Source organism: Pelophylax lessonae (assembly GCF_965119305.1).
Source record: "Pelophylax lessonae genome assembly, chromosome: 1".
Taxonomy (NCBI): domain Eukaryota; kingdom Metazoa; phylum Chordata; class Amphibia; order Anura; family Ranidae; genus Pelophylax; species Pelophylax lessonae.
Window position 1 is genome coordinate 117,207,529 of NC_138768.1, and position 26,643 is coordinate 117,234,171.

General features: G+C 42.4%; 1 protein-coding gene across 4 annotated transcripts in view; it reads right to left on the reverse strand.

Annotated features, from left to right (window-relative positions):
• Positions 1–663: 663 nt before the first annotated feature.
• TRAPPC13 (trafficking protein particle complex subunit 13) overlaps positions 664–26,643 on the reverse strand; it is a 55,080-nt gene continuing 29,100 nt past the window's right edge. The window contains exons 7-13 of one of the 4 annotated variants that reach the window (XM_082243103.1): positions 24,132–24,176; positions 19,638–19,655; positions 15,447–15,580; positions 10,757–10,955; positions 9,911–10,011; positions 1,648–1,795; positions 664–1,065 (exon numbers count right to left, since the gene is read on the reverse strand). In XM_082243103.1, the coding sequence (XP_082099229.1) occupies positions 964–1,065; positions 1,648–1,795; positions 9,911–10,011; positions 10,757–10,955; positions 15,447–15,580; positions 19,638–19,655; positions 24,132–24,176 (747 nt within the window). In that variant the 3' untranslated portion in view covers positions 664–963. Of the gene's footprint in view, positions 1,066–1,647; positions 1,799–9,910; positions 10,012–10,756; positions 10,956–15,446; positions 15,581–19,637; positions 19,656–24,131; positions 24,177–26,643 lie in introns of all 4 variants that reach the window. The other 3 variants (XM_082243102.1, XM_082243105.1, XM_082243104.1) reach the window with 3 other exon arrangements.

The window sequence follows — 26,643 nt, forward strand, 5'->3', positions numbered from 1 at the left end:
CAATGACATTAACATTTGGTTCCAATTGAACTTAGTTTTAAAGACACTGGAAATATCAGTACCAATAAAATGACGGTCCAACTCCACCCAAAAACTAACATTAGAAACAAACAGAACTGCTGAAATAAAATGATTTAAAAAGGCTCACCTAGATAGGCCATGTTTAACTAGAGCCAACAGTACAGTCCAAGGGTTCCAACAATCCCTCAAACCTTTGGCCTGACATAAATTAAAATGAAATAAGTCATGCCTGTCATAAACCTGATAAATTCAAACTAAGCATACGACACATCTGTGGAGAAGCGGAGGTTACCTTCAAAAAAAATACACGTCAAATTGGTCAGTGGATGTAGAGATCTAGACAGTTGAAGTTACATGCAAACTTTGACCTTTCCTGTAAAATTCTGATCTGGCTTGTCCAACCGCTCTATTTGTCCTTTAATGCAATGAGCAGCATTATGAATAGAGAAACAGCACGAGCTTTGCAAGCTTGGTTTTAACAGGGAAATTCAATATTTGCATTCAGTTGACTATGCCTCTGGATTTACTCCATATTTTGACTCTGCTTCATCATTTGTTCTTCATGTGTTCAGTCTGAATTACGAAGTTACAAGCTTACTTTAAGTAGATGTTTGTTAGATGTCAAATAACAAATGGTTTTTATTAAAGTAAAATGTTATGTTACAGTGCAAGGCACGTTGAAAAGGTCTATCAAATAAATACATTTATATTTACATTTTATTTTTGATGTGTTAGATAAAATATGGTGCTTTAAAACACTGCATATTACATTTAAAAATTAAAGACATTAACTGACGGATGAAAGTACATTAAACAATAAAACATGCTTGCTTCATCTGTAAACAGGTCATTTGTGTGAACTGTGTGCGTCCGTTCTGGAGACATTGGTCTTCGTGGATTATGTTGCAAAATCTCAGGGATCACCTTCAGATGAGACTGTTTTTATGCCTGAACATTTGAAGACACAACGCAGACCTGAGCAATATCATCATATTCATAAGTTCTCTTTAAAAATGTGTCAGTCAGTCTTAATCCAGAAACACTCTGGGGAAATAAACAACAAAAAATTACTTTAAATTTACAGAAACACTACGAAAGACTACTTGCTCGGCTTTGTTTAAATCCACCAGCCTATACTTTTTACTTTCGGTTAATGCTTTTCTTGAAATGCAAGTCATCCATAGGCAGAGGAGGGCAGTGCAGCGTACTTTTAAACACTTTATTAGAAAAGTTATTATACATTTCAAAATTCATCTGCAGTTTCTGTATAGGTTTATAAAAGTGCCACTGATTTTCCTCATAGTCTTGATGTGGAGCCAATGCAGTTTTTTTTTTCACGGTCTGAAGGAGCACCCAGTGCTCACATGTTGAGACACAAATGAAAGTCAGAACACTAGTCCTGTACTGCCACACAGTGTATATGCAGGGGTACAGTAATGAATAGGTCTCAATGGTCAACCTACTCTTTCCTTTCATTTTCTGAGATGCAGCAAGAAAAAGAGAAGTACACAACACAGTACATTCATTTTCTCAAATATCCATGTATGGTGCTTAGATGGCATACTGTCACCTAAGCGCCTGGTCAATATAATTCATTACATAGAGAGACAATAGGGCAGTACTCACCTGTAAGCCCTGCACAGATGACAGAAGCGTCAGAGTGAGGAAGAGCGAGGAACTAGGGTGCAATTTGCCGAGCTGTCTTCCCGATACTCCACACCAGTGAATAGAATTAGTGTTACACATTTCTAGAACTAGATCCATTGTTCTTTCACTGCTAGGGACCAAAGGAGACAAAGCATTACAATTCCAGACAGTACTATACAGAACTAAATGTCTGTCCCTGCACCACAGCACCTTAGAAACGAGATCTAGTGCTTTCAGCAAATACAGAAACCCCAGAAATTTGAAAAAGAAAAACAACCATCAAAAACCAGTGACAATTAATTAAATAGATAGTAGCCAGCATTGACATGTGTTCCCACACTTCAAAACTAAATAATAGTGCTACATTCTAGTTTTTATTTAAAAACCCACCGCAGTCTGCTGACATATTCATTCGGAAATCATTAAACACATTTGTTTAACTGATCTTATATTTAAAAGCAGCCATCTTTGTGTTAAAGGTACAGGGTCACTTGAAAATATGAAAGCCATTACTTGGAAGTGTAAATGTTAGTTTCTTGGCTGTCATGCTGATGCTTTTTACTTCAAGCACACAGAAGATATTCTGACACTCATGCATGTTTTGAATCTGTAACTCTAAAATATGCCAAACAGCCAAGCAACTAGCATATTAAAAATAGATTGTGCAATGACAGCCCAAGTAATACTTTTCTCAAGAAAGAATATAGAAAAAATGTGGCTGATGCAAGACCTCTCAAACCCACACCCAGCGCTAGTGGTCACTATGAAATATTCCGTAAAACAATTTATGTAAATAAATACACAATAAAATAACTAATAGCAGCTACTGTAAAGAAAATTGGCAATATAAAAAATGCAACAGAAACTGTATTCCTCTATACAGGATGAATCGCACTCAGCAGCGCTGTATACGCTCACACGTATCTTATAATAATAATAAAATGTCCATAATTAATGGTGAATCATAAGTAGTCCCTCTGATCACCAGTGGGTCTATTTTAATTGAGTGACATGGAGTCCGTGTCTATGGGTTCAGCAAACGGTGGTACTCCCAATATTAGATGAAATTAATGTGTCCTTCACCACACCTCCAGTGCACCCCTCAAAATGGACACTCACCAGATATAAAATGAATCAGAAGCCCTTGAAACATTTGCTTAATAGCAAGCTCCTCTTGATTCCTCTGGCTCTGTTGCTATGATCACTACAACCTGTGACTTCCTGTTTCCACTCAAGCCTCCCAGTTGCATGTGATCCAAATAGCTTGCCAAAGGATTCCTATTTCATTCCATCCAGTCATGAGATCTACTCAGTCCTGCTAGGCACCACAGCTAGCCTTGTGACCTGATTTATCTCTTCAACATTGAACAGTAGAAATATAAAAAAGAGGAAAGGAAAACCTCAACAGCCACTAAAGCCTGGACACCCAGTCTTGGGTGTCTATTAGCTAATAAATTGACAATATTTTAAAGCTCCTGTGGATAAGGTATTGCCCTTTTTCTCCCTCCCCATCGTCATTAGCTGAAGAGTTTTAGTTCCGAAAGCCTGGGCCACCAACATAAAAAGAAATAAATCACTGCCCCCTAGAGGTGTAAAAACACTAGGCAGAAAAAAAAAAAAAGTCTGGCTACGCCTAGAGGCAATCCCAGGGGGTATACTCCCCTCTCTACTATAGGTACTCAGTTTTGTTATAAGCAGTGTCAGAAGAATTACAACAGGTGATAGCCACCAAAAAGGCCACCTTCTGGGACAGCGTAAGCAGGGGAATCTCCCGAAGATTCTCTGGAGGACTGAGAGCACCAAATTGAGGTCCCAAGGTGGTAACGGAGACTGCACTGGAGGAGCAAAGTGCCAAACTCCCTAAAGAAAAGTATGCACCAGGGAGTGTGTGGCCAAGGGCCATTGAAAGAAGACCGCTAAGGCCGACACCTGGCCCTTGATAGTTATCAAGGCCAGTTTCTGCTCAACCCTCTGTTGAAGGAAGGTCAATAGCTGAGCCACCGAAAAAAAACAAGGATGAACCCCAAGAGACTCGCACCATGCAATCTACCTCTTCCACGTATGATGGTAGATCTTTCTAGAAGTAGATTTCCTAGCTTTAAACAGCATTGTAATCACAGACTCAGACAAACCTCTATCCATCAGCACCTGGCGTTCAACAGCCAAGCCTTCAAAGCCAGCAACTGTAAAAGCAGGATAGAAGATTGGTCCTTGGGACAACAGATCCTCCCTGAAAGGACATTTCCAAGGAATGTTGGCGACCAGCCGCACTAGATTGGCGTACCAAGCGCGGCGAGGCCAGTTCGGGGCCACCAAGATGACGGGAATCACTTCTACCTCGATCCTGCACAGAAGTCTTGGCAAAAGCTTGAGAGGGAAGGCATAAAATCAGACGATACTAACCCCACGGGGCCATCAGCGCGTCTGTGGCATCAGGCAGAGGATCCCGTGAGCGAGCCATAAACCTCTGCACCTTTCTGTTGAGCTGGGAAGCAAACAGATCCACCTCGGCAATGCCCCACACGAGACCCAACTGATGAAACACCCCTGGATGAAGGGACCACTCCCCTTGGTCCAACACCTGCCAACTGAGGTAATCAGCCTGCCAGTTTTTCACCCAGGGAACGTGTAAAGCGGAGGAGGCTGGAACGAACCATTCTGCCCACCTTAGAATGCCAGCTACCTCCGGAGCCGCCAGGACAGTTCTTGTGCCCCCCTGGTGATTGACATAAGCCACGGCCATAGCATTGTGCCATTGAATGCACACTGGACATCGCGGAAAGTTCCAAGACATTGATCGGTAGTCTGGACTCTTCCAGTGTACAGATCCCCTGAGCAGAATTTTTGCAGAGGACACCTCCCCAGATGGACAGGCTGGCACCTGTGGTGACCACTGTCCAATACAAGGGGAGGAAGGATTTGCACAGCCGAAGCGCCGGAGAACGAACCCACCATATCAGGGACTCTTTCCTTCCCCGGCTCAGCCAGATCTGATCGTCCAGAGACTGCAGATTCTTGTCCCATTTGGCCAGAATCTCCCTTTGCGGGGACCTCATATGGAACTGTGCAAACTAAACCACCTCGAACGTAGACACCATCAGGACCAGCACCCGTATGCAAGTCCGGAGGGATTACCATCTGCTGGACAGCAGGAGATGAATTACAGCCTGCAGTTTCTGAAGTTTGTCCAGAGGAAGGAGCACTCTGGCTAAGGCCGAGTCCAGAGTCAGACACAGATAATCCAGCTTTGTGGATGGAGCAACACCCTCAAGCTCGTATGGCGATTTCCAGGTTTTCCACCAGAGCAGTAGGAGACTCCGCTCGCAGAAGGAGGTCATCCAAATAGCATAATACCGCAATCTCCCCATTGGCGTAACAATGCTAGCACAGGAGCCAACACTTTTCGTGAAGACCCGAGGAGCAGAAGCGAGACCAAAGGGCAACGCCACAAACTGATAATGCTCCTTTCCCACGGCAAAGCGGAGGAAGAGCTGGAGACCAACACATGATGTTGATGCAGGGAAGCCACCACCGTGCGAACAGACTCCATTCTGAACTTCTGCACCCGCACAAAGCAACTCAGCGCGTTGAGGTCCAGAATTGGACGCACCTTGCCTTCCTTCCTGGGGACTGTAAAAAGGTTCGAGTTAAAACCCTGAAAACGTTCAGAAGTCAGAACTGGGACCATCACCCTTTAAAGTAAAAGGTCTTGCACCACCCCAAAAAGAGCCTGTAAGCGGACCAGGGACAGTCGCACATTCTTACCCGGAGAGTAAGAACTAAACGTGATCTTGTAGCCGGACCGAATGACCTCTTGGACCTACCTGACTTGTACCAGCGGAGTCCACGGGTCTGGGAACTAATGAAGATGTTCCCCAACCCCAGATACATGCGAGGGCGCACCTAAATGCTGAAGGGGTCCTTGTACGCAGGTCTGGAGAAGCCCGCTCTTGACTTGCCAGACCAAGTTCGCCTGGATTCTCCAGAGGAGGCCACAAAGAGCTTAGATCTCGTCAGTTGACCCTGAGGGATGAAAAAACTTCTTAAGAGCCGAGAAGGAGGGTCCTTGCCCTTAGTAGCCTGCGGAAGAAAGGTACTCTTCCCCCCCCCTGTGAGACCTTTAATGATGTCATCCAGCGTAGCACCAAACAGGCGATCTCCTTGAAAGGGAAGATCAGTCAAGGCCTTTTTAGAAGTCTGGTCCGCAGCCCAGCATTTGAGCCAAAAGACAAGCCAAAGGACCACTGCAAAAACAGAGCCGAGCTACATCCAAAGAGACATCACAGATAAACAGCAGCCCCTGGACCAGCTGGTCCGCCAGCTCAGCAAAGGCAGAGGGGAGTTACTCCCCCTCCAGGTCATGGCGCAAAAGCCTAGCCCATTCGGTCAGAATCTGCAATACCAGGGCAATGGTGAATATCGGCCCCAATGCTGAACCAGCCAGGGTGTACATATTAGGGGCCACAGCTTCTGCCTTCCTGTCAGCTGGGTCCTTAAAGAACAGGGACTCCTAAACAGGAATCATGGTTGCCTTGTTTAATCTGGAAACTAGAGGGTCCACTTCTTAACAAGGGACTCCTCACAGGGGTATCGCCTAGCAAAATTGCTTGGGGACCCCAAGGGAAGCTTTGATTGTCCCCACTAATTAGTGACAAATCTGTCAAAATAGGAGTGGAGAGGGAACACCTTTTTTTGCTCTGGATGGCTTGTGAATGCCAAAGGGAACCTGTGCCTGTGCCGCAGCTTCAGCTGCGTCCCATCTTTAAGGTCTTACACAAAGCTAAAACCAGTGTCCACCAGCGCCTTTTTGTACGCGGTTGCAAAAGTGGAGGAATCCTCCTCACTATCTGAGGATTTAGGGCTCGTGGTCGCAGAGAGGCCCACGTCCACGGCGGCCGAATCAGATTCAGGATCTGATGAGACAGATGAGGCAGAGGATGCTTTTTGCCAGCCGGTCACCCAAAAACCACCTCCACCCGGGATACCAAGGACTCCAGGACCGCCGTCAGTGCATTGATGAATGGATGGGACCTAAAGGGCCCCGCAGCCCCAGAGAGGGGATCAGGTGGGGAGATGTGCTGCAAAGACTCCATGAGTCACCAGGGGGACCCCACAAAAAAGTGTAAAACACTGCTAAGCGACAACACCCACCGCTCTGGCAGCCCACCCGGTTGTCAGCCACTGAGCACCAATCGATCCTCAGAGGGAGAGGACCCCACCAGCCTCACCATCCCACAGAAGCCAGGCACCACAGCTACCAGGAGAATCTGCACTGCACGAATGGTGATCAGGAAATGAAAAGATCCGAGGTCAGCACCAGGGGATGAGGAGGGGCTCCCACCCCTAAAATCGCTATCCAGAGGGCTCCACTGTCATGGCCGTCGCTATTTTCAATGGCAAACCACTGAAAATATGGCCACCGGACTACACAAACATGGCCACAGAGCACAGAGGCTACAAAAAAATGACGGCACCAAGAGGGATCCCTAGGTCTCAGAAAATAGCACAGGGAGGAAGGGGGGGCCCTGGCAGGAGCCCCCACCAGATACAGCCCCCCCTTACAGCCGATCGCCTGGTTGCCGGCGGTGCACCCCGCCTTAAAGCAAGCACAGCACCCTGCCTCCACCCTAGGCGGTGGACCAGGCCACCCCACAGCCCCAGTATAAGTGAAGAGGGGGGGGGGTGGTTGGTGGGGGGGGGGGTGAGATGGCCTACATGGACCACCAGACTGATGAGGGGGGTGCCTAACAGGAAGGAGGGGAACCCAGGGGTCCGACGTCCCATGGAGGGGCCCATGCCCACTCCAAAACCCTGCAGGGGGAGAGGGGGGACAGTTACTCACCATACCAGGAACCAGGCGGGCACCGCTCCAGACAGAACCTCCATCGAAATTGAGGGGCTGTTGGCCAGGAAGAAAGCTGCAACTTGGGCCAAGACACTGGTTGTGTGCGACCTCGCAAGGCTTTTAACTCGCAGGCCCGTCCAGTGGGACTATGTCGTGGCCGACCTAGCAGAGAGCTGAGGTCTGCGCGTGCTCACTGGCGAGACTGGGGTGACCATTGGATCTAGATTATCCAGCCTGTCGCCCAATCCAGCAGTTTATTGTAGATCTCACAGGAAAAAATCCAGGAGAAACAAACTATTTAAAAAGAAAAAATTGCCAGGACCAGAGATCCCAGCAAAGAAGTACCTATAGCAGAGAGAGGGAGTATACCACCCTGAGACTGCCCAAACTTTTTTTTCTGCCTAGTGACCTACTCCTATAGGAGGCAGTATAACCTAATGGTTAGGAAGATCAGGAGCTGTGTCCGTCAGTGAACGAAAGAGAAAAAAACTTTTTTTTTTTTTTTTTCATTTTTCACTATTTAATCCACAGACAACTGATGAAAGGAAAGAAAGTAGAGGAGCTTTAGAACCGCAGCCACACACCAGTTGTCCCCAGAAATGGCAAAGTGTGATATACATAACCAATATGCTGATGTGACACTTGTTCCTTTGCATAAACCATGGGGCACTTCTTTTTATGTAGTAACGCACAAAAGTCCTCATCATGCTTGTTTTTTTACAGTTCTTTGAAAAGCAGCAAATGACATGCTGTTCAGAGAAAACTCTGCATCCAAAAAAAAGGCAATCCCAGATTTCACTAATTAGTGGTGCTAGAAGGGACATGTCCATATGCAGCTTCAGGTAAAAGCCAGGGGGCTGCGGGAGGGAAAGTCCCTCAGTGTTCCCAGTGATCATATATTGACTCGGTCATGGGAAAAGGCTGCCATTGCTGGCCTACTTTTGAAAATGCTATCTGCTTGGGTCTGGCATGGATTGAGCATGCCAAATTGTCAGAATTTCTTACCTCTAGTCTTGTTCCAGGGTCAGAGACTCAAAGTTACATCAAACCCATAGTTCCAATTTTTTAACTAAATGGATGCATACATATTGTTAAAACATATCCTAAATCTCACTAAGAGCCACTTCACACTATGTGCAGATACTAGCGGCGTTTTAACTCATGTAAAAAAGCAGGCAACTGCAACGACACAGAGATTACAATAGTTTTCCTTGTGACATGTTCAGACTAGAATGCATGGTTTCACTGTTTTCCAGAGCTGTGTGATATTATGCAACACATTTGCATATCACACCATTCTGGATTGCCCTACATGTCACCACACTGCAAGTGCAGCCCACTGCGTTGCTGTGCAGTAACACGGCTCTGAGGCTCAAAATGCTGCTGCCCGCACACTGGTTTATTGTGCAGGCAGCAGTGTTTTGAGCTGTGGATTAGTCTGAATGGGCCCCAAAGGTCCATTTAGATCACTGTGCATGTAGCATGCCCTGGTGAGCTGCAGTGCCATTCATTGTGAATGGCAACTCTAACATACCTCCAAAATGCAATGTTAAGCAATGCAGCACAGCTAAATGGCCAGTGTCCTGTGCATTGGGCTGTGATAAAATGCAACCTACTCCCATTTCATTTGCATTGTGTGTTTTAGCCCATTCATTTTGAATGGGCTGCCTAATGCCCTACAACACAACTCAACACATGCCAATATATGTGTTGCAATACAGTGTGTTGCGGTGTGAATAGGTCCTTAACATTTCTATGCATTCCTAACTTTTTTTTGTACCACAGCTATCTTTGCTTCAAGTATTAGAATAGTTATATAGGTTTTTGTATGTTAGAAGAATGTATTCACTACACGGAAAAAGCAGCAAAACACCTAAAAAATACAAACTGTTCATGTCAGCAGATTAAAGACAAGTATCACAGAGGGCTTTTGCAATTTAGAAGCCATTTACTGTGGGTAATATGCTCCAACACCTGAAAATTGTGATGTTCACAGAGTTAGCAGATATTAGTTTGAAGCTCACCATACACATTTACATGCACAAATAAACAAATCTTCTGCACCAGCTATTGTATTCTGACAGCTAGCACCCCCCCCCCCCGCCCCCCCGGATGGCAAAATACCTGAATAATGCCTGTATGTGATGGTTCATTTAACAATTTCCCAATCTGTTCCTGCCATTTGTCAATGAAGAATGTCAGTTAGAGTGCAGCCAAAAGGGCCACCATTGGAGCAAGTTTCAGGAACCGTCCAATATTCGCTCTGTGTATGGCCAGCTTTAACTTCGGTTTAACTAGACCACTGATATGTATTACCCCATACATCAACTTGCTAAACACTAGAATACATATGGTACTTTCCTGCAGACCTATATGAAAAACAAGTTATGAGATTACCTGCAGTTAGTTATTTTACATGTGATATCAAATGGTTCCTCCAGGCTGACCGTATCTGGGATTGTCTCTAAAGAAAGCCTCACATCCCCATATCCTGGAGCCTGAAAAATAATAAAGCATTAGCAGATTTCTAGAAAAAAAAACTAAGTGCTTTTGAAATTATATATTTTACTTTTTGTGCATCAACAGCGTGCATTGCATAGTGGATTGCATTGCATAGTGGGTAAGGTGGTATGTGAAATGTTTAAAGAAGAATTCCAGGAATGGATAACTTATACATAGTTACACTGGTCTAGCTTGGAACAATGTTACTATGTATATACACCACTACAGTGATTTCCAGCTTCAAGAGCCATTGGCCAGGTATGGCATATGCATAGTTACACTGGGCCAAGCTGGACCAATGTAACTATGTATAAGATACCCATACCTAGAATTCTTCTTTAAGTATCACTTTAACTTCTGGGCTTGATCTTTTTCTTCAATCTGCGTTGCTGACCTTAGCTTAATATGGAACCATTCTCATTGCCTGTGAATAATGAAAGATTAAATAAAGACCCACATATACATAGAATAAATACCAGGTAATAGCAGAAATGCAGGCAGTGTATACTGTATATGTACAAGGTAAATGCATCAAACAACATATTTATCCAGGCCATATTATCAGATTTTATTTTCAAAAATACAGTTTTATCAGTATGAATCTCATTTTAACTGTATGGCAATTTGGTTGGTAGGGTGGGAGAATGAAAAGATGATCACACCACCTCTGTTGGCACATAAATGTTAGATAGTGGAAGGAAGCTGAAGCAGAGGCATTAGGGCTCTCTGCCTTGTCTGTACCATTCTCTGTAGCTGGCTGGTCTGTAGTCGGCCCCTTTCTCCCAGGTTGGTTTTCCATACAATGTCCAATTTGCCGATCACTGTGACCCCTTTGATGACACCGGCTTTTTCAGCAAATTCTGGCTTTGGCTTTAAGCAGTACAAGTACTGTCGTGTGTCCAGTGGCTGTAAGTAAGTCTTTGTTCCGAACGTAGACAACCTACAGGACAAAAGCTTTCAGTTAATGTAATTCCCATTACTGCAGACTTTAGAGAATTTTTTTTTTTTAAAGATATATTTATTAAGAGTTTTACAAAAAAATAACAGACAGACAATATTAGGTTGCAACCGCAACCAGGCTGTGCCTCCCAATTTACATAAAGAGTGAACATACCAAGGAAGAAAATACAATTTTACCAATCAAGCCATTCAGTCAGTAGATGAGTGACAATAACATTAACTCACATATACATTTTTAAGAGAAAATGTCTGCTAGTCTCCTGGGCTCGAGGACACTAAAGTAAGAGGGCTGGACACCCATCTGTTCCAAATTTATCAAAAAGGTGGGGTTGTTATCAGAGCTAAAACCTGAGTTTGTACAGAGGTAAGCTATTGTTGATCAATTGGAGCCAAGTGTTTATAGAGGGTTGGGAAGTCCCCTTCCAGTTCAGGAGAACAGTCTTTCTGGCGTAAAAGTACTGTATGCGTAATAAACTTTTAATACGTGTAGGGACTAACAGCTCATCAAAAATACCCAACAAACAGTTTTTAGGGTGTAAGATGCTAGGGATACCCAAGACAGTGGATAGGAATGAATCAATTTCTGACCAACATGAATAAAAATTGGGCAGGACCAAAAACATTGTATGAAAACGGCTATAATCCCACAACTTCCAAAACATTCAGGTGTATTGCTTAATTCCATCCTACACATTCGGGAAGGGGTAGGTGACTCGGATTAAATATTTTTATTTGTATAATTTTATCCCTCGATCCTATAAACAGAACTTTTATAAGCATCTATGAATTCAGTCCAGTCCCCCATCAGTAAGTTGAATATTTAATTCAGACCAGCGGGCCTGTGCAGCAACAAATCTAGGGTTAGAATCGACCATTAGGGTAAGGTAGTACTCCGAGATTAATTTGGTATTTTCTGGGTTTCCAAGTAGTTTTTCCAATGAGGCTATCCATAATGGGAGTGAGAGTGAGCCGAATAGTGTTCTCAGAGCACGCACAAGCTGAAGATAAAAAAAACAAAAAAACAAGGAAGAGGGAGGAAGAGCAAAATCCTCCCTCAGTTGGATAAAGGACTTGAAGCCTTGTTCAGTATATAAGTGACAAAAGAGATTTAACGGCTCTAGAAATCACATATTGTGGATTAGGGATTGTGTGAAATTCATTCAGCATAGGTTTGCACCAAAGTAGATTGTTAAGAGAGGTGGTCCAGGGATCCCTAGAGAAATGGGACACTATGGTGATAAAAGAGAGATAGTGTAGTATGTAGCATTGCCGTTTAGGAGCAGTTTGGTATCTGTCTTTGGTATATCATATTATGTAAAGTTTCTAAAGAGGAGCCTATAGCGGCTTCAGTAGTACTAAAGGCATTATGTGGAGAGGGGTGTAGCCAGTCATGTACCACAACCAGCTGAGAGGCTAAGTTATATAAGTAAAAATATGGAAATGCCAGTCCAGCCATATTAGATGGTTGTTTAAGAATTTCTAGGGCTATTTTGGGAGCATGACGATTCCAGAGGAAACCCGTGCATAGAGAAAAAATTTGTTTGAAAAAAAGAGATTTGGGGATCCTGCAAGGAGCATTAGCCAAAACATATAGAAGTTTTGGAAGGAAGATCATTTTTAATAGGTGAACTCTACCCATAAGGTCTAATGGAAGGTTTATCCACTGGCCTATGCGCTGTTGAAGCTGGGCAATAACTGGGCACACATTATTCACTATATACGAGGTCAAAAGGCAACTGTACCATCACTCCCAAATAACGAAAGGAATGAACTACTTGGAGTTGGGAACTCGGATGTATCACCTGTTCTGCCTCTGAATCTAATGGAAAGATGCTGGACTTAAACCAATTGATCCGGAAACCTGACAATCTACCAAAATCCTCCATCTCTTGCAATAGGGAACGGGAACACACAGATATAGAAGGGTCAGCCAAATATATGAGGGTGTCATCGGCATATGATGAAAGTCGCTCCTCTATGGTGCCAATAGTAAGACCTTGAATGGAAGAAGGAAGAGCGTATGCAGATAGCTAATGGTTCAATGGCCAATGCGACGAGGAGTGGAGACAAAAAGGACAGCCCTGTCGTGTTCCTCTCGAGATGGAGAAAGTTGGAGAGACAATATTATTAACTCGAATCCTAGCGACAGGATCAGTGTATAGGAGTCGTACAAGGGCCAAGTCCGTAGCGCTGTAATACTTTGAACAAGTAAGGACATTACACACTGTCAAATGCCTTACATGTGTATAGTGACACAATAACACGGGTAGAGGAATGGTTATGAGGGTATTACAGATTTTGGAAGAGCCTACATATGTGCATTCTTGTAGAGCGACCAGGGATGAAACCCCCCCTGATCATTCTGCACCAAAGAAGGAACTATTTTATTTAGACTATTAGCTATTAAATTCACCAGTAGTTTTATGTCACGTTTAGTAATTAAATAGGTCGGTAAGAGTTACAATCCAGTTGGTCCTTGCGTGGCTTAAGGATAAGGACAATCAAAGCCTCCTGCATGGAGGGAGGAAGTACTCCTAAGAGAAAATTTCCATTACTGCTTTCTTACAATAGCGAATTTGAGTTTTAACATTTATGACTATGAGCACCTTTTAGTCAGTCTTTTTCTCAGCCAGAAGAGGGGAGGAATTAAAAAGACAAAACCCTGTTGCCACTGATCTACGTCTCAAAGAAAAAAAAATAAAAAACCTCACAGGCCAAGATTATTGGGGACAGAGCTGCTCTCTATTTGCTACTAATGCTCATTATATCTTTGAATGGCAGCAAGTGACCCCTGAGTCCCAAGGTGAAGAATTAAATACAAAGTAAAAAGAGCTAGTTAGGAGAAACTTTGGTCCAGTCACAGTAAAGCTCCAGTTCATATACAGTATGTCCAGGGAATGTCTTGTGTGAATGACCTGCTTCAGATCATCACACCACAGCATTTCAATGAAGCTGGGATCAGGCCTCAATCGTTCGAACATAAAAAGTTTCTGTCAATAGCAAGCTATCCAGGAATTAAAAAATAATTCCAGCCTAACTAGTTAGTCTTCATGTCTTAAAGATGCTCCCTCCACCCTCCTAACACCTATACTAACTTGTGTAAAAAAAAAAAAAAAAAAAAAAAAAAAAAAAAAAAGGATGTATATACATTTCTCTATTTTCAGCCAACTTAGGTCAGGTCACATGATGCACCTCCTGTGTCAGCCAGTGGTGGCTGCAGAGAATAGGGACTACCAAAAATGGCTGCACCATAGAAACCTTTAGGTGACTTCATCGTTGCTAGCTGTCGTTGGACGCTCTCACCTCTCCCCTGCAGCAGTCACTGGCTGACATAGGGGATCACCTGACAGGACTGGAATGGGCTGAAATTAGGTAAGTATATACACATTTTTTACACAGGTTAGTTAGTAAGCATAAATATTAGAAGGGAAGAGCATTGTTAAGACTAGTTAGGCTTTAGCTGAAATTCTGCTTTGAGGTATTTGTCCAAAAAAAATATGACTTCAAATGCTGCATATCTGTTAATTAAATACAAACAGTCTTTATTCATTATGTCTTCAATAAAGATGAACATTTTAGGAACTATTCATGCAGATATCAGGTTAAAAATATTGCAAATTTATACAAGTTTTCTCATAACTGTACGATAAAGTAGATCTAAAATAATATTATAAATGAAAAACACAGCAGTTTTTCAAGGCAAAAAAAAATCACTTGGTGTAACCTCCAAGATAAAAGATGCAGGCTTTTCTTTTGTGCTAGATTTAGGCTGATCACCTAAATGTGAGGGACATGCAGCTTAGGGGACTTAAAATGTATGTAGGAGCAAAGTTAACATTATCTGCAATACATGCACATTTCCCTATGTTTTAATAACTTAAAGATGCTGTAAGTACAGATAAATAGCGATTGATCTGCCAGAAATGCACTCAACTCCTAAATCCTGTTGTGGGCTGACAACACAGCATTTTTGTTGACCGATTGGTGTCGGCCCTGCTCGGTGTCCGCCCTGCTCGGTTACCTCTTTCCAAACTACTCAGACCCACCCACTCTTATGCCCACACGTGCAGATTGTCTGCAGACTTACCAAAACCATATAATATGAGGTCAAATCTAAACACTTTCAATTTGTATGCAATCCGGCAGGCCCTTGCACTACATAGAAAAGGTAAGTCTGCAGACAAAAGTCTGCAGATAATCTGCACGTGTGTACGGGGCATTACATCTGCATTCTGTAGTCCAACGAAAAGGACTGGGGGGGCCAAATACTCTCCTTGAGATAACACAGGAAGTGTGCACTGGATACAGGACAGCTCTGAATTTCTGACACAATCAATGGTGTTTTTTTCACTTATTGAACAGATCTAATGATGCCTCCTTTTATCTGTATATTTAACAGACAAAATTGGAGTAAATAAGAGAAGTTAATTCTTAGAGTTTACATACATTCTGAAGAGCTTAGTGTCCTTACCCCTCACCATTGCTGATCACACTGTTCAGCTCTGTCACATTGTACATTATGGATGGTTCTAGTGACACCTTCTCCATGAACATGGGTGAAGTGGTGATATTTTGGATCTGGGCTTCAAGAAACACTTCGTCTGTCTGAAAATCCACACAGAGGATTAGGAGAACAAAGCTCTGACTACAACAGAGGAGGACAAAATGCATCTTACAGCATTATTACTACTGATGATTAGTGTCATGCCTGGAAATCAAAGTTACCACAATTAATGGATGTTCCAACCGGCATCCCAAACTTAAGAATCAGAAGCAAAGTTAGTCAAATGGCATACTGGAGCAAGCAATGGACATGGGATAGGTTCCAATTAATACAATATATCTGCAAGATGATCAGGCACCATTTAAAAAAGGGACAGTTCCTGAATTAACAAGCACCAAGGTCAATAGCTGCTGATGAAAAAGACTCCTGGGAAGGAGTAATACCAAAATTAGCAACAATAGTTTCTCAAAGCGCTTAGGGCCTGGCTAAGTGACCAGGTGGATGATTATAGCCATACAGTCTGGTGATACACAAGTCTCCACAGAGTTCAAGATAAAAATATACATTTATTGAACATATGAACCGTAAGTTGACCATATAGGAACAAAAACTAAAATGCTGTGCAATCCAGTTCTTCCAATTAGATGTAAAAATTACTGGCGGCTGAGTAACAGCCTACTTGCCAACAGATGGAGATGTCCGTGATGTATCCTCAGCTAGGGCAAACTCCAGTATTGCTGGATACACCAGGCAATCACTGAAGGCTTGTATGAAAGTGGGAGCTGGAGCTGTGGACCTTGGAGTATGGCACTGGATGGGTGTACAACCCAAGGAGCCTGTGGTGAATATTCCAGGAGGAACCCACATTTGGATAGTGGCGACTAGCGATGACATCAATCACCGCGCCGGATGGGCAGAGCTGAAGCCACTGGGGGGAAGATGTCGTGGCGATCAAGCATTCAATCGTGGTACTGTCACTATGACAACATAGTGGACGTTTGCTCTCCACGACATCTTCCTCCCAGCAGCTTCAACTCTGCCCATTCGGTGATTGACGTCATCACTAGTCGCCACCATACAGACGTGGGTTTCTCCTGGATTATTAACCGTAGGCTCCCTGGGTTGTACACCCATCCAGTGCTCCACGGTCCACAATTTCAGCTCCCACTTCAATATCAGCCTTCAGGGATAGCCTGTGTATCTACCAACACTGGAGTATGCCCTTTGAGAAGATAAATCAGGGACATCTCCATGTGTTGGAGATGTCACCAGTAATTTGTACATCTAATTGGAAGAACTGGATCGCAAAGCATTTTAATTTTTGTTCCTATATGATCAATTTACGGTTCATATGTTCAATAAATGTATATTTTTATCTTGAACTCTGTGGAGGCTTGTGTATCACCAGACTGTATGGCTATAATCATCCACCTGGTCACTTAGCCAGGTCCCAAGCGCTTTTAGAAAATATTGTCGCTAATTTCCAATTTATACATCAAGCTCAGGTACTTTTTTCTTGCTTCAATTCATTTTTTTTTTTTAAAGACACAAAGATAAACATACAAAGTTATATTAACCGACAAAAGGGCAGCTGGGCTTCAATTCTCTCCAAGGACACTGTGCAATAAGATTATACGTTGGTAGGTTAGTGAAGAGCGCCATAATCACAGGGTTATCTACAGTAGGTTCCGGAACTGTTTTAGCCACTTCTTCCTTTTCCCTATGCTTTTACACTACCAACATGTTACAAAGTTTAGGCATTAGGAGTTGGAGGGCAAAAATCAGATGAAAGATTTTGTTTAAGAGTTATGTTGTGATAAAAATAAGACCTGGTGCAATTATAACTAGGTGTTCAAGAATGGCAAGGTTTCTCCACATGTTCTGAGACTAATGACAAACTTCTATGACTACCAGTCTGCACAGGTAGCACAAAGAAAATTCACAAAGTATTTTAAATTAAATACAGTTTTATCAAAACGTTGATCTTTAGTTTTATTTGAAGCCAATCAACTACTTAGGAAATAAATTAAGAGCACATTTGTGAGGAAACAAATTAAGAGCACATTTGTGATATGATGCCCCTATCCCATTAGTCCATTGCTCTTTTTTACTGTACAATACATTTCTGCTTACTGGTAAATATCAATGAGGCAATTGTCAGCGGAAAGTGAAAGGCTTAGTGGAGCTTGAGAAGGTTATAAAATAAGCAACAAAATAGAAAAGCAAGTTCATCAACAAAATATTTAGGTGTGACCGGTTCTCGGTTGTCTGCCATGAGATAACTAGCCATTACATAGCTATTCTGGCTTATTCAGTAAAGCATACAGTTTTCAAACAGTCAGGTCTTCTGAATGGTTCAAATTGGATACTGCAGTTTGCTGTACTAACATAGCTCAGGCTGATTCAGGCCAGTGACCTCACAGCTGTATGCTCAGGGTCATTTTTAGACTAAACGAGGCCCTGGGCAGTTACAAAGTGGTTGCCCATATGAGCAGCATTCCAGTTACCACACCTAATGTCATTCTGCCAGCTGGGGCACTGGAGATTTCCATGCAATAAAAAGGGGCAGTGTTATGGCACATCTAATATTTCACACTCCATTCAATATTTTTAGAAGGCATGGCAAATGACACCACAAAAGTATCTTGTGCCACTTTAAAACAGAACTTTAATCTCCAAATTAACATGAACTATTTTTAATCATTATGCTACCAGCATTCGGAAATAGGCATGTTATATTTACTTGTTTTAAACTTCTTACATTTCTTCAGTTGTCTCCTGGTTTCTGCCCTAGGCCAAAATGATGTCATACACCCTAGGGAGTGTTCATGGGTATTTTTTTGGGGAGGAGAGGTTCAGCCAAGCACACTCTCCTGTCTGCATGCCAGATCTTGCAAAAGTGTACTGACAGCCTGTGTATATTGTACTGCAGGTGCACGAGATTTTGTAGGGCGCCATCACAGTAAGGGCAGATGGATTCCAGGAAGTAAAGGTTACATGAATCATGTGCCCTTACTCAAGATGACTGTGGTTAGAAATGCTGGGGGTGTATATCAAAAAGGGATATTTAATCAAAATAAAGCATGGAGACGTGGGATAGATGGGTGAGTTTGCTCTGAATATTAAAAATAAATTAAGTAGCGTTTTTGGTTTGTAGTGCTCAGATACAGGTAAATTCTGCTTTAAAGGTCACCCTTTACTAGTGGACTAAATAATAGGTCAGAGCATACAATGACCTTTGTGTGTATAGAAGGTACACTTTAATTGAAATTTCCCATTATCAAGTGTATGAATACTATGGTACCTTAATATCCTACATCAGTTGTTTTAGATACACTCCCCTATACCTCAATACTTGCAGCCTAAGCAGACAAGTAGTGTTACTGAAATTTCAAATTCTTGTCAAAAGTCAACATCTCCGTCATCCTCTGCATCTCCAACCACTCACTTCAGAAAGCAACGGCATTTTTACAGGAACGGCCAAAGGTGTTTTTGACATGAAGGATTTAAATGACAAACTGATAAGAGTAAGATGGCATTCATTGCCCAACAGATGAACGAGAGGGTCTAAGGGGATAGACCCAAATAGTGGCACAATTAGTTAGAAAAGGTTGGGACCTTCAAGCATGAATGTGTTGTATTTGGTAGGTAAGACCTTTGAACAAGCTGATGGCTAACTTGATCCCCAAACCCCCGTACCCTTTTCCTTTTCTCCTTCTACCTCCTGAGTTTATTCTGTATGTGGCAACAACATACTAACCTAGCTAAAGCTGAAGGTTAAGGCATACAAGAGGACACAGTGACAGTCCCCAGAGCATTGTACTCTAGTTTCCCCATTCTCTGCTGTAACATATGATTGGCAGTGACACTATATAGATCTTTCATGCCCCCCCAAAAAATTTATTTGGTAATGTTTTTCAATATAAATATTACATAGAAATAAGTCCAAACTTGTCAAATGCAAACACTCTCATAATGCATTATAGTTTCCTGAACTCTGACAAAAATATACATACAGAACCTACAGAACCCAAACACTGGGTTGTGATCATGCTTTTCTATTATGCTTTGATTTCGTAATGAAATTAACTGATTAACGGGCACAAATGCCAAAATTGAACAGTGCTTTAGAATTAAATAAAATGATGAAAAAATTACCACAGAACTGAGGTCACTCTAACGGGAAAAAAATAAAACAAAAAATTAGAGAAAGAAATGAGGGTTAAATGTTAAATAGGAACGCTAAAACAAAATACATGTATTAAATTGCTGTCTAATTTAGCATTAGTAAAAGCTACACACTCATGACATTTATACAATTAAATCCAAAAACGAATTGGCATTAAAGGAGTGTCCAGCCACAGCAAGTAACAGGCACATTATATGGCTTCATAGAGGATTCATTAGAGAATCTGTCCTAATGCAGAGGTTTCAGTTGGGAGTCGACACTAGGGGTTTGAGATATACCTGAGTTTTATACCTCAAAAAGGTTTGCACCTGTGAAATCTCCATAATCCACCATATAAACCAAGACAGACATTGGTTCTGTCAACCTTGGTTTTGTCAATTCTTTCTACACCGTAAAATAAAAAAAAATAAAAAGAATTCAATGGTTAGAGCGGGATCCTCTCTGCCACTAGAAAAATGTTAAAACAAGATTTCTCCAAGATTTCAAAGTGAAATGACAAGCCACCCAACAATAAAGGTGGTCAGGAGTCATTTAGTGCTATCAATGCTTGATTTCTTAAACATAGTTACTGGGAAGATATATACTTTTACATTTCTTGTGGAGCGGTGCTTCTCAAACGCTGGGCAGCAGCCTCCCTCCTGCTGACTTACCAGGTGCTTACACAGCCAGGGGTTATGGTTTAGGTGTGCGCCCACCTGCCTTGTATGTATGGTTGGGAGTGCTTTGCTGCCTGCCAGGCCACAGCCTAATAGCTACTGCTTTCACAATCATAATGGCTTGTTAATGACTTCGTTCTCCAGCTTTCTCAGGACTGAGCAGCCCTGAGCAGAACTGATCAAGCGCTACCTCTCCCACTGCTCCTCAGTTCTTCCCAGCACCTTATGCACAGCTCGTGGCTTCAGGTCAGTTTATGCTGGTGCAAACAGACAAGGAGGAGCCACTAAGAGGAGTGAAAGCTACAGTTGATAGGTGTAGGGAAGAGAGACTCCAGGAATTCACAATTAGCTGTCCTTTCCCTAAGGCCCCTTTTACACTTGTACAACCTGAAAGTCACCCAACTTGCTGCGACTTGAAGCAATGCCTGTGTAATCTTGAGGTCTATGGACCTCAAGTCCCATCAAAGTTGGACCATAGTAGTGCAGGGACTACGTTGAAGTCGCACAGATATGAATGGTACTCATTGGAAATCATGGGGTACAACTTGTTTTGCAACTTTGCATTCCCAAGTCGCAGGACAAGTGTGAAAGGGGCCTTAGTTGCCAGAACAAAGAGCCGTTAGCAGCTGCAGGTACTGACTGTCAGAGTTACTTTCTCGAGAGAGAACACTAAGCACTGCTCTCCTGGCTTTGAGAAATTACAAAGCTGGAGGTTCGATTATACAAGATTGCAGCCGGCACCCAGCTATAACAATGAATGCAGGTCAGGCTTTTAGGCACCCTTGACATCGGTTTCTAGCAGAGGCATAATGGTGCACTGACTAGAAGGAAGAGGAGGAAATCAGTAGGGGTGGTATTTCTTGCAGTTATCACTGTGTTAAGCTGCCGAACATTATAGAATTCCAAAGCCACTGCTGCTATAAGGTCTTTGCTCACTCCCTGGAAGGGCGTTGAACCTGGATTGGCAACATGTCTTGTGTCTGGCTTGGCTCTGTGCTACTTCTGCTCTTCACTTTCCCAGCCTGTCAGGACCTTCCTTGCTTTCTGTCCTGCATGCTACTCTGCATTGAGCTGGAGGGGATCGTAAAACCAAGAAAGTATTAGGAGGGGGGCAATATTAGCACAGCACTTTGTCTACCCATGAACCTGGGAGGTTATTTAGCATTTATTTAGAATAATGTATAAAAGGTGAAAAGATATGCGTTTCACAGATCATGGTATAGCAATAAGCTCATATCAGTTTATATTTAATGAAGTGCAGGTAGTCTTGGCATTAATGTGTAGTAGGAATATATATTTTTTTTACTGTTCTAGCACAGAGTGTTTTGGGGGACATTACACTGCCCTGGGCTCCCTAAGGTTGAGAACCACTGTTGTAGATATACACAGCTGCAGAGGATTTTTGTTGTGACTGGTGGACACCCACTTTAATTCAGAACAGTAATAAAGGAACAAAACCACAACTCGAAATGGATGACAGCTTTGACATATTAGTATTTCCCCAACCACCACACATAAAAACAAAGTGCATGTTACAAAAAGTGATTTAGTATTTTACATACCCCAGCTGCAAAAGAAGATGTGGCTACTCTATTAGTAAAAAGACAAGCATGCATTTGGCTTACTGTAGTATATGCAATATGTAGTGCACTATAGCATTCCAACAATCCACTTGTGCCCTGACAGCTAATATACTTTCACTACTTACCCATGTTAGCCGACATGGGAATAATGCATACATAGGACACCTAAGTATTTCCTAAAAAACTTGTTTGTATAACATTTATCTGCATATTTTTTAATTTATTTTAAAGCAAATCTCTGCTTTGCCCATTTAGGAAATAGCAATGTGTTTTCTTTAATTCCTGCTCCTTAGCAGCATCTACTTACCAGTCGCTCCTTTCATACCTGGTATTCATGGTTATGGGAAACATGTCACAGTATTGAGCTGATGAGTTAATTAGGAAGAAAATTTCTTTGCTGTGACAGATGGAGGCTATCCCTATAATAATGATAAAGAACAGGAATACATGGCATACGTGTCTAAATGTTAGGAAAGGGGCCCGATTCTTAAAGCTTTGATAGCACTAAAAGACACCTGTGCTGAAATAAATACACGTATAAAAATTTCCATTGCTGAGCTTTATGCATTAAAAAAATAAATAAAATAAAAAAAATTGATCCTGTTCCATTAAAGCATGAATAAAGCACAGTGCTTGTGCTGTGTAATTTGGCCTTCTCTATCATCTAAAATACCTGGCTGATCCTGCCTGGTGCTACCCTCCCTTTTGTAAACTGACCACATTTATCATGGCTACTAAGCCCATGATACCGTGGTCAGTTTACGTGCTTCCTTCATCCACTGTCTCTCCTCTTCTCCCTCCCCTTCCTGCCTGCCAGCTAGTGTCAGTACCTGCCCGCCCCTCCCCTTTGTGTGAAATTCAAAATAAATGGCACAGCAGCAGATGTAATGTGCGCTGAAATGCGTTACTGCAACACTGAACTGGGAACTTAAGGTGTGCTAAAGTGGACTCCCCAGCAATATTATGATATGGATAAAGGGGGGCCAACTGCATGCCTTAAAGCAAATCTGTAATCAGAGAAACATTGAGGACACCATGGCTGACATCCCTAGGAAACTGCTAATTGCCTGGCTCTTATTTTGAATCACTGGTTTTGATACTTTGGGGTCAATTTACTAAAACTGGAGTGTGCAAATTCTGTTGCAGCTGTGCATAGAAACCAATCAGCTTCCAGTTTTTTTTTGTTAAAGCCTAATTGAACAAGCTGAAGTTAAAAGCGGATAGGCTACGATGCACAGCTGCACCAGATTGTGCACTCTCCAGTTTTAGTAAATCAACCCCCTTGAGTCAGAGATCCAAAATATGTATGCAGCTTGGTAAAGGCAGAGAGAAGGCTTTTGCGTGCTCGCTCTGAATCAGTGACAAAGTACTGAAGCCAGTGGGTGAATATAACAGTCAGGCAAATAGCAAATTTAGGAGCAGAGGACAGCAATGGCAGGCTCTATGTTTTTTTTTCTGAGTGGTACTAAACCCAGGACCCTGCATTCAATATATCTGGCCTCCCCCAGCACACAGAACATGGAAATGCAATAGTTTTAGTAAATATAAACTGATAAATACCTTTTCTCATCAGCAGTTCGAGCAGTCTTGTGACTTCTATCAGTGTCTGGCTAAAGCTTGGAGGCGTTCTCATTCTCCCCTGATTGCAGGACCCCTGATCCGTACAGATGCACTCTCCCAAGAAAAAACCTCTCTAGCAATATATGCCAAACTGAGCATGTGCAGTTTGTCCCCTAGCCTCTGCACTATCCTCAAATGGTTTGGGGACAGGATCAAACAGCCTTTTTACACAATGCGGAGGATAACCCCCTTCGGTTCCTCAGTGAGTATAACCAGCATGCTTTACTGCATATACAGACTGATTTTACGGCAGTGGGTTTAGTAACACTTCAAATGCTATTAAAATTGTATGAATTAGGCCTAGAGTGCAGCTATGAATAGTCAATATTTTACACGTCTGGCCCCAAGTTCTTGTAGATGTAGTTCTTAATTTTTGGGAAAAGAAATAATAAAAGAAACCCTAGACTGCAGTTTTACCAGCAGATCTCCCGGTACACTACCTTAAGCCTGCGCAAATCCTGTTAATTTTGGTAAACTCTGTCACGAAGAACTAGTACTGAGGAAACTCAACTTATATCCATAGTAAGACAACAAAGCACGCTCCCCATAGGTATATTTCTACAAAAACTCTTCACTACTGCACATGTAAGGAACAATGACTCACCTCTGCATTATAAAATTTGGTCTTCACATCGAGAGGTTTGAGGACCTGCATTAAGACAGAAGGCATATTAAACAGGGAGCGGTTTGCCCGTTTTTCCATGTCAAGAAAGGACAGGGGTGTTGGTGTCAGAGGCGCAGTACCACACAAAAGCTCAGTCTATCCTGTTTTTATTCAGCTGCTGAGCACAGAGGCAACACTTAATGCATGTTTTCTTAGGACATTCCACAAGAGTGAGTGGAACACTGAACTCTGTTGCTATGTCTGTCCATCAGTGATTTCACAAACAAGATCATTCTGAACTCTAAATACTACTATGTTCCTACCCCAAAATATAAAAGATATATTCATATGCATTTTTTACGCCTTAAAAAAAAAAAAAAAAAAAGCAGGTGCCAGTTACTGCTGCAGGGATTGGCCCTGCTTGTCCCCATACCGATATCTTCCGTCAGTACTGAAAGGGCAGTGAGCATCTCACCAGCCCCACCAAGTTCCTGGTCCTCCATATCTACAGGATGGATATAAAAACAATGCTAGGCAGGAGTTTTACATTAAAGTCAATGCTCATTTGTGGGAACAAATGGGAAACACTTAATATGTACCAGCAACTTTGTAAAGGCTTGTAGTACGCATGTTAGTCTTTTTAAAAGTTGAATGCCAGCCAAATATAAAACCATATATGAAAAGAGGCCTATAACTCTACCTGTTTGCTGGAAAAAATAAATATGAAATATTAATATGCAACATTACAGTGTAAAAATTAAAACATTTTACATATTTTTTACATATTTTATATTTCTAAACCAAACACATTAGGAAAATATATACAAAACGTTATACATTGCTTTTAAGCAGAGATAAGCCAGCAGCAATCTACACTGCTAAAGAGGAGTAGCAAAGAGCTACTGCATAATGCTGATCAAGTGACAAGGCATCACTTTAGGGTTAAAACATTTAAAAATAGTCAGCTTACCGTAAGCATGGCCACTTCGGAACCAAATAAAATGCTGTCACAAATCTAAAACTGCTTACAGACAAAAGTGCCTTCACAAACCTTTCAGAAGTGTCCAATCCAAAATGACAAGCAGCTAATCAAACATTAAAATTTACTTTGTCCGTGATAAATATAAAATTATTTCAAACCTAAAAGAAAACACCTCTGGCTATGCATGCATGCATGGCTCTCTTGTGTATGGCTCACTTCTCAAACATTTCTGAAAGGAAATCCAAACTTAACCAAGGATGCCATTGTGAACTTTCTTTCTCAAAATAATAAATACCTGGATATTGTGCTGACCCAGTGGTTTTTGTACTTCACTGTCTCAGGGTAGATTCGCAGTTCATTCACTTTCTTGATCTGTATGGTTGTTAGGTAACTATCTATTGTATTGAAGTCTGGTGAGCCTGCATACTTACCATACCAGATCCTTAGCATCCCCTTGCTGAGGCCTACACTATTCTCCACACCCTGCCAGATCCAGAGACGGGATCCAGTCCTCTATCCCTGCCTGTGAAGCCCCCTGGAGAGGGCAGGCCTGCTGTACTGCATCAGGAGGCAGTTGGTTCAACCCACGTGACTGTATTCATTTCGACCTCCTAGGGAGTGCTCGAGGGGCCATCCATTCATCCACCTGTGGCTGCTCTCTCATTACAGAAGACTCCTTCCTTCCTTACAGAAGACTCCTTCCTTCCTTTCTAACTCAATCGCAAAAGGGCAAGTATTTCCTGGCAGACGTACGATTGCCGCTTTTGTCTGCTGGGGATAGGGAGGTACTTAACAAATCCCTATCACTCTTGGAGAATGAGGCTGCGATCCAATCTTTCCCCAAACCTAAATCCCCAGGGCCAGATAGTCTGCTGGGAGAGTGGTACAAAGCCCATATGGCTCTAGGTTACAAAAACTTTTTGCTCAGTGTTTGGAGGTTGGACAATTACCAAATGGTATGTATCAGGCACATATTGTGCCATTTGCCCAATTTGGGCAAAGATTTGATGCAATGGTCTTCCTATAGACCTATAGAACTTCTGAATTACGACCTAAAGATTCTCACTAAAGCCCTCGCCAACATGATAATGCACCTGTTACCATCAATTATCAGCATTGACCAAACTGGTTTTATGCCTGGCAAATCCACTGATGTTAATATCAGCAGGGTTTTTTTTTTTTTTTTTTACACATCTCCAACTTCAGCCTGAAGAGATTGCATCGAGAGTCTTTTTAGCCTTTGATATTGAAAAGGCTTTTGACAGAGTCTGATGGGGTTACTGGATGCAGGTGTTAGAGCTCTTTGGTTTTGGCCCGGTCTTTCAGAAGTGGATTGAGATATTATACAAAGTCCCTGTAGCTAGCATTAAGCTGAATGGCAAGTTGTCGTCTCCCTTTCCGATTCAGAAGGGGGTGAGGCAGGGGTGCCCTCTTTCCACTGCCTTGTTTGCGCTGGCCATGGAACCATTGGAGGAGGCATTGAGGACATCCGATAAGGTAGCTGGGATTCGTATGGGTTCCATTGTAGAC